Genomic DNA, 9266 nt, shown 5'->3' on the forward strand with positions numbered 1-9266 from the left:
TGGTTTTAACACTGTATTTGGTATTTCAGGTTTATCATTTTACCCAAAACTGATTTTGCTCGCTAGTGTTTAGGCCAAATTATCAACTTTACAATATGATGCACACAATTTAGAGTAGTTACAAAGCAATGCTTACCTACTGTGGGCTCAAATGTTTATTTCATCCTTCTTTTAGCTCTACGGCAGTAATGAAGCTTTAGATAAACAGCCATGCTAGCAGTTCTTCAAGGCTTCAAGACAAAGGAATGGTGCTTTGAGCTAAATGCTGATGCATTTTATTTTAGCATGTTAGCATGCTTACATTTGCTAATTAGCACTAAAAATAAACTTAAGCAGATGGGAATGTCATTACTTTTGCAAGTATTTGGCCATATACCAAAATTTGACCTGACTATGCCACTAGAGGAAAAGTAAAAGTGAAAGTTCACCACCTTTTATGTGAACGTCCAATCACTGTTGACGTTAAATGTAAGTCGACTGAATCAATAAATTCCCTTGTGTGTGCTACATTGACCGAGTTCACAGCTGCAAAATCGGTTGGTGTTCCTGCATCCAGCGCTGTCATTGGTCATGACGTAGTTGGATGAAAGGAAGAACTACAGGCTATATCAGCTTGGATTTCTAGTCTTCAACTCTGGGTAGCCATGAAGCCTGCATGCAGCATTTTCTTTGCTCTATTTGTTTGCATTGCAAACTGGCCTCTTTTCCAAATGCCATCCCAAAATATGCATGGGCTGCTATGGACAAGGATACATTTTATCTGATTGGACATCCACACATGAGGTGGCAAATTTGCCCTGAGATGTACAGGTGGACTCCAGGACACCATGACATCACAGTTGGGTGTGGTTACAGGTGCAACAAAGCACTCCTCTTTAGCTTTGAATTGTTAGGTTAGCATATGTAGGGGCTCAGCAGTCATCTTTCCAAAGATTAGCTTTGACATCAAATAATAGAAAAACCACTGGAAAGTATTACTTGTCCTTGCCATTTGTTTCTGAACAGATAAGTGGTTTAACACACAATTTCCCCAGAGCGACGCTCATAACGCTCGTTAGCGCTGTTAACAATGATGAACTATAGCTCCCAGTAAGATGAACAATACCAGGGGATGTTACTACGAAAACACCCATTTATTTCCTTCAGTGTTCTTGATGTTCTATGGCTTGACTGATCTTGTTAATGCAGATAAATCACATTATTCATGCCTCACCCTCAGCTGAGCATGTTATTCTCATTAGCCTGAACAGACTACATATTACATCAGCCCCACAATTATTTTGCTGTGAGAGATTAGTTGTGAGCCACGAGCAGACACAACACAAACCTATCCAGTGTGGGATTCACATGAATAATTAAACTACACTTGTCATGGAAGAATAGGGTAACATTCCTGCCTCAAGACAATTTGGGTTGAAACTCACTCTATGGAAAATATGGTGTTTAACATCATTTGACATTTTTTCATGTTCTAAATGCCTGTGGAGTTTCTCATGACTTTGAATCAATCATGCTTTCTGCATCTGCGTCATCCTCCTCAACTCATCCTCTTCTGTTGTTAATATGTATGGTCTAATCTTGAAATATCCTTACATCCTTACATCTATATTATTTCCACATTTTCACATTATATCCCATTGAGATACATAACATGTGGCACAGTCACTGACTGCCCTCTGCTGTCTATAATATTCATGCCTGGTAGATTGTAGTTCATATTTGCATATTTTCCGCCTCACAGATGAAAACCATATGGAAAGGGTCACGTAGTTAACTGGAGTGTCTAATTTTATAAAGTCTCATAACAGCAGGATTATGCTTGTGCACTGCAATAAATGATCACCACACTGTGAACATGTGAAATGTGAAAAAAAAATACCTTCTGCTTTTTGTCTGGGTGACATCTGTTACAGTTTCTTGTTCACCTTTGAAGTCTACATTTTAACTGTTCTCTGCACTTGAAAGCATTTATTGTACATATTGTACTTTTGTTCCACCTGTATTCACTTTGCAGTTATGTAAGTATCATCAGTGGATTTTTCATCTAGTGCCTTTTCACCAATAAATATGTTCCTCATGTAAATTTATAGACTAAGATTACTAATAACTTAAAATTGTAAATATCCGGGAAATAACAGTTTTCTTGTCCACACAGAATTTATCCAGTTTACCCAGATCAACTCTGTTTATCCCAATTACGAGAGGAATGCACCATCTTTCTATGAGGTAAATAAACAGGCCGTGCAGATCACCATTGATTCACACAGGCACAAAATGACTTTTTTTAGTTCAGATCTGATCTGACCTGAGCTATTCAAGTGAAGCAATTTCTTCTTCTGTTATGACTGCCTTGAAAAGGTCGCATCTTGGCCAGAAAGTAGTAGATGTCTGTGTTTTACGAAAAAGGATGTGCCAGTAAGAGTTAAAATCTATATTTATTTCTGTAATGAATACAGCTTGGAATAAATGCACCCCTCACACAACATTGCTGCATAAATAAACATAGTTACAATATGAATAATTATCTAAATAAGTCTCATATTTGTTTAAAGTGTCTTTGTCAGTGTGGTCATGCCAACAGCAACAACCACACTGAGGAGGAGTGAGAGGACGTCAGGACGGGAGAGAGAGAATCTTTGTTGTGCTCTGTATGTTTGTCCATGAGTTTCCATAGGGTTTAAACTAACACCACAGTCTTTTGTAAGTGTGTATGTGTGTGTCCCTGTCACCCTAATGCATGCTGGGATAGTCGGCAGCCTCCGAATAGGTATAGAAATGATCAGATGGGCATTGTAACAGCCTTCCATTGAATCTTACAGTTTCCCCCTGACTAAAATGTAAAGTAATTGTTTAATACATCGCAACCTTGTGTGTTATGTCTAACAGTTTCTGCACCAACTCTGGATTGTCATCATCATCTTCTTCATCATCATCACCATCATGATGGACTTCAACAGCACTGAGTCCTGGCTTTTTATCAACACTTCATTTTCCATCCTGCCTGTAATATCCAGTCCCGGTAACAGCAGTGGTGTGGAAGTATATCTTCAAAGACTGGCCCATTTGGACGAGGGGCTCTACAATGACTTTTACGGCCTTTGGATTGCACTGATGGTCATAAACTCTCTCATATTCCTGGTAGGCACTCTTTCGGGAGCCCTTATTGTAAAGAAGTAACTATTACCTACATCCTTATTTGAGTTTCAAAACTCCGTAATTCTCCTCTCCCACAGGTGGGCATGGTGCTCAACACAGTCGCCCTTTATGTTTTCTGTTTCCGCACCAAGCAAAAGACCACCTCTGTGACCTACACCATCAACTTGGCGGTGACGGATCTCTTGGTGAATCTCTCTCTGCCCACTCGCATCCTGCTGTACTACAGTGGGGGGGCTTGTCTCACCTGCTCCTACCTGCACATCTTCAGCTACTTTGTCAACATGTACTGCAGCATCTTGTTTCTGACCTGCATATGTGTCGACCGTTACCTCGCCATCGTGCAGGTGGGTTCTGCCTCTAGTTTGGTAAATTACATTTTCTGGAGCCTTACATGCTGAATACCTGCTCATCCAGGCATCAAAACCAGAAACAACTTAAAAACTAAATGTTTTCTTTCGCCCGTTTCAGGTTGAAGCGTCCCGGCGGTGGAGGAACTCCAGTGTGGCCAAATGTGTGTGTGTCTCCGTCTGGCTGTTTGCCATCGTGGTCACCTACTCCTTCCTTTCTACTGCGTTCCAGCATCCGGGCTGCTGCCACTCAAAGCTCCTCTTTCTCACCATCACTGAGTTCTTTCTTCCCCTCGTCATCATTATGGTCTTCACTTTAAGAATTATGTGGGCGTTAGCCGACCGCCGCCTGATGCAGCAGAGCAGGTACAATCAATGTTTTGTTATCAATATACATAGACACAGTGCAGTGCAGAATATCATGACATATCCTGCCTGGTTTTTTAACTTAAAAATACAGTGTTTTACGTATCAAAGTGCTGGTTTTTAACTTTGAACTATATTTCCTCAGGGACAGGAGAAGGAGGGCTGTGCAGCTGCTGACCACAGTGCTGATCATATTCACTGTCTGCTTCACACCCTTCCACATTAGACAGGTGAGTGAGATACAGGTTGAAATATTGTTTTAAAATAAAAAGAATAATCATAAATTATAAGACCTGGAAGTATTAGAAGTATAATATATATTATTACACAAATTAAAATAAGAGCAAATATCAAGTAACACTGAGCCAATACACAAAATGAAGGTGGTGCAAAAAGTGCAAAATAATATCAATAACTAAATAAAACAACATGATGCCGTGGGTTGGTTTTCCTTCTGTCGCCACCACTGCAGTGTAAGTATGGTCCTAATCTACAGAGAGTAAAAGTAACACCGAACATAGTGGTACATTTCAGAGTCAATTCAACTCTTTAGAATTCTTTAGACTCTTTACAATTACAACTTCTGGGATCGTCACATGATGCAAGGGGGCCCATAAAGAGTTTTTCCCATTGTCTCACTATGGGAAAGATACATCTGTAACTCAGCAGTTAATTGTTTTTACTAAAATCAACTTCCCAGTATGAACACATAAATAGCCATTGTTTAAATCACTAGGTTCTAAAGGTTGTTAAATGCACAAATAGCCGGATCCAGAGTTATTCTCCTTCCTCCGTTAATGTGAACAAGCCCAAGAATGAGGCTGGACCGAGGGCTGGGAGGAAGAGTTAAAGGAAACGCTAATGTGCTTTTTCTAAGGGCCCCATAAAACAAAGATCCAGGCATTTCATCTGACCTTTATACTCGGAAGTCAAACTTTTTTGGCACCACTGAGCAACGATCATATACAAGTAGACAATGCTTTATTTTAAGCAAGCCAAAAGGTTGGGAACTACTGTGTTTTTAAAAATGAGTAGGTGCTTATGCATTACATGTTGGTGCTTTTATACATTTTTGGACAAATGTAACAACCTTGTGTGTGACATCATGGCGGTGTTCTCGTATTGTGTTGCAGGTGGTGGTGTACTTCCACCCTGACATGCCTCACCATGTGATAGCTTACCACTTGACTGTCACTCTCAGCAGTTTGAACAGCTGTATGGATCCTGTCGTCTACTGCTTTGTTACAAATAATTTCAAGGTAAGACTAGAGTACTTTCCGTCGTCACCTTACTTCATCCCATTCATCCCAACATTCTTCCTCTCTGTCACTTGTCCATCTATCCATCAATCCTTCCCTCCGGGCATTATTTGTCCACCCATCACTCATTTATCCACTTATTTACTCATCGATTCACTGAATAATTTACAGCTCTTTTCTCCCTCAGGCCACCATGAGAAATATTTTCCGCCGAGCAGAGCACGAGAACAAAAGACACAACACATCATCAGCATGCAGCACAGCTCCAAGGCCTCAGGTGGGACGGCGAACGCCATCACTAATAATACCATCAGGATGACCAAGATCCCAGTTTCACTGCAATCTGGGGAAGAACCAAACACTGTAAATCCTCTTTCACATGGGGTGAAGAAAACTGAGAGTTACTAAGGTGTCACAGTCGCCTGGAGAAAAGTGGCTGATATTTCTGGACTCTGTAACATGCTGATCAGCTTCAGTGTATAGACCAATGTTACAGAGAGTGCTCAGGATCAATAGCCAATGAAGCTGTTATAAATATTGTAAAAATAATATTTATAATAATATCAATTACGGTCCAACAAATTCAGCTGGTTCAGCAACCTAAAAACTTTTATTACTTGAATTAATTACAACGTTGACAGACATATATTGTCTGCAACATAACATTAACCTTCTCAGTACTTTGGACCTGCGAAATTCCACTGGGAGAAAATCTCCCCATGCTAAACCAGTATGCTGTCAAATTCTAACAATACAACCGAATACAAAGCTGAGCAATATATATTATTACTTGAACCATATAGTGACAAAAAGTTTCTTTAAAAAAAATCATATTTGATGTAATAGCAGTGATATATTATATATATATAAAGTGTCCAAATGCACTTTTCTATGTCAATTCAATTTTAGAAAACTGAAACGGTTCTCATTTTGGTAACATAACAGGGATAGTCTTCACTGTTTCAGCACTATTTCTTTAAGACTGTATGTAATCCCTTAATTAATCACCTGGCTAAGGGAGCGAGCACAGAGCCACTGCAAAGAGAACCGCTGATATCTGTGACTTCTGTTATGCAGAATATCTAGTGATTGGCCAGGACAAAAGTGCTGGTATTCACAAAAGAAGAAATTGCTGACCACCTGATTCCTGCCAGGGACCATTGCAGTTCTTATTTTATTAAAGGGGAACATGGACTGTCAAACAGACTTGGATCAACTTCTTACTCCAATGCCTGGTTGTGAACAGGAGGGAATTCAACAATATACAAATGCAACACAATGTAAAACAGGTCACACCTGTATCTGTTTACCACATGGAAAGATATTGACACTTTTGTTTTACCTGGATTACACGCAGGAGTATTTGGGAAGATAATCCCTTTGGTGCAGCAGAGGGAGACATTGCACTCCTTTTCAAAGACCATTACCATAAGAAACCAAAGAAAATGTTTTCACTCAAATAAACTGCTTGGACGACTGAAAGCAGCTACAATGTGAATGTTTGGCTTGATATGATAATTTTTTATTATAACAAAGTTTTTTTATTATGTGCTGTTCAATAAGCGTTTTGTCATTTTGTTTCATCAAAAATCATCAGAACCTCTCTTAGCGGGCAAAATGTCATTACATGTATAAAAGAGAAACGATAAGGGGTAAATAAAGGGGTTTTCTAGCGAGTCAAATACCTTTCTTTGCTTTATGTACTGATCTGGTACTTTTCTGGTACTTCGTAAAACGAGTTATTTGACTTGCATCATATTGATAGGATCAAGTTCTAGTGAAAGGGTCATCAATGTATAGACCACTGTAGTGAAGCCTCCTCCGGGTGGTTCTGCAAATAGTTTTGCCTGGTTATTCAAATGTGAAACAGCTCTCATAAGTCTTAATTTTATATTTTAGGAATGAGGTTTGGAAAAACTGCAACCAATAAGTTGATTAATGCTCAATTAACAGAATTTAAAATGTAATGCCTTTTTTAAAATGATTAATACATTACTTTAATTATTATTTGTATGTTTTATCATTATTGATATTACAGTTTTTCTCATTCGCTTTGGTACATTTCTTGTTTCATCCTTAATTATCAAAACAGTAAGTACATTTCTCAACACAAAATGGATTGCCTGCCAAATCCTTAGTTTATCCAAAATGTAATATTTGTGTCAATGAACATGTCAGTAGAGAGACCACATTCAGGCAAAGACTCTCAGGTTCAAGAGGAAAAAATACTTAATTGCAGGGCACAAAGGAGGTCTGCACACAAATAATAAGTTTATATCTGTTTTCTCTTTTCAAGGAAATGTTTCGATCTATAAGCACCTGTCAGTGCCATCAAAATGACAAGTCCTTGTGTAACTGAGAGTCAAAATGCTTAGCCATGCTGTCTCTGTGAGTCTTGTCTGATGTAAACAGTGGCTATGGTTTATTAATATCAACAGTAAAGGTTTCAAAGTAGCGTATGTGGGAGATTGATTGCAGGAGTTCACATTTGACCTTGACTGTTTGCATTGCAGGCTATTTTGTTTTGGGGGTTACAGTGCAGTATGTACACATCAAATGCATCTGAGAGCAATTCATTAATTAAAGACACATTTACCAAAATAGTCTAAAAGAAATGTATATAAAATATGCTTGTCAGCTTATGACAACTGGTTCAACCATTTTGGATGTAATAATGATTTATGCAATGAACTAATGCCTGGATGTTCTTTAGGGGTGAACACCACATGTGATCAACATGACAAGCAACTGATACATTGTACATAATAATGAGCAAAACATTTGGTCATTAGAATGAGGAATTGCTTTAATGATGTGCACAAGAGACTAAGTGATTTGGAGGTTGAACAGGTAGTTTTCATCATTTCTAATCTGACATGTTAAATGTACCAGAGAACAAGAAAAGCGAAGTTATTATTATTATGATGATTGTGGTTCCCCGCCCTCCGTAGGTGAGTGCGCTGGATGACGTCATATGCGTCGTCGCCTAACGACCACGCCTCGCTTTGTTACTGTGGAAACCAATGAGACTGATGACACGCTGCTAACACAGCCGACCCAAACCAGAGAGTTCTGATGGGACACTGCTAACACAGCTGAAGTACAACTAGGAGTAAACCTCTAGGTATGTTCCGTCTTTATACCTTATACCTGTGAAGGGTTAACATCAGAGTCAGACCTCAGTGAAGGGTTAACATCAGAGTCAGACCTCAGTGAAGGGTTAGCATCAGAGTCAGACCTCAGTGAAGGGTTAGCATCAGAGTCAGACCTCAGTGAAGGGTTAGCATCAGAGTCAGACCTCAGAGTCAGACCTCAGTGAAGGGTTAGCATCAGAGTCAGACCTCAGTGAATGAAGGGTTAGCATCAGAGTCAGACCTCAGTGAAGGGTTAGCATCAGAGTCAGACCTCAGTGAAGGGTTAGCATCAGAGTCAGACCTCAGTGAAGGGTTAGCATCAGAGTCAGACCTCAGTGAGTGGGTTAGCATCAGAGTCAGACAGTGAGTGAAGGGTTAGCATCAGAGTCAGACCTCAGTGAGTGAAGGGTTAGCATCAGAGTCAGACCTCAGTGAGTGAAGGGTTAGCATCAGAGTCAGACCTCAGTGAAGGGTTAGCATCAGAGTCAGACCTCAGTGAGTGAAGGGTTAACATCAGAGTCAGACCTCAGTGAAGGGTTAGCATCAGAGTCAGACCTCAGTGAGTGAAGGGTTAGCATCAGACCAGTGAGTGAAGGGTTGATCAGAGTCAGACCTCAGTAGGGCATCAGAGTCAGACCTCAGTGAGTGAAGGGTTAGCATCAGAGTCAGACCTCAGTGAGTGAAGGGTTAGCATCAGAGTCAGACCTCAGTGAGTGAAGGGTTAGCATCAGAGTCAGACCTCAGTGAGTGAAGGGTTAGCATCAGAGTCAGACCTCAGTGAGTGAAGGGTTAGCATCAGAGTCAGACCTCAGTGAGTGAAGGGTTAGCATCAGAGTCAGACCTCAGTGAGTGAAGGGTTAGCATCAGAGTCAGACCTCAGTGAGTGAAGGGTTAGCATCAGAGTCAGACCTCAGTGAGTGAAGGGTTAGCATCAGAGTCAGACCTCAGTGAAGGGTTAGCATCAGAGTCAGACCTCAGTGAGTGAAGGGTTAGCATCAGAGTCA

The 9266-nt window shown here is 40.1% G+C and overlaps 1 protein-coding gene across 1 annotated transcript; it reads left to right on the forward strand.

Annotated features, from left to right (window-relative positions):
* Positions 1-827: 827 nt before the first annotated feature.
* Positions 828-5447, forward strand: LOC129109195 (G-protein coupled receptor 20-like). The gene is made up of 8 exons (XM_054621201.1): positions 828-855; positions 2156-2226; positions 2887-3138; positions 3234-3500; positions 3625-3869; positions 4015-4099; positions 5003-5128; positions 5316-5447. The coding sequence occupies exons 1-8, from the start codon at positions 828-830 to the stop codon at positions 5445-5447; spliced, it is 1206 nt and encodes a 401-aa protein (XP_054477176.1).
* The last annotated feature ends 3819 nt before the right edge of the window (positions 5448-9266 follow it).

This window comes from Anoplopoma fimbria, chromosome 20, assembly GCF_027596085.1.
Source record: "Anoplopoma fimbria isolate UVic2021 breed Golden Eagle Sablefish chromosome 20, Afim_UVic_2022, whole genome shotgun sequence".
Taxonomy (NCBI): Eukaryota; Metazoa; Chordata; class Actinopteri; order Perciformes; family Anoplopomatidae; genus Anoplopoma; species Anoplopoma fimbria.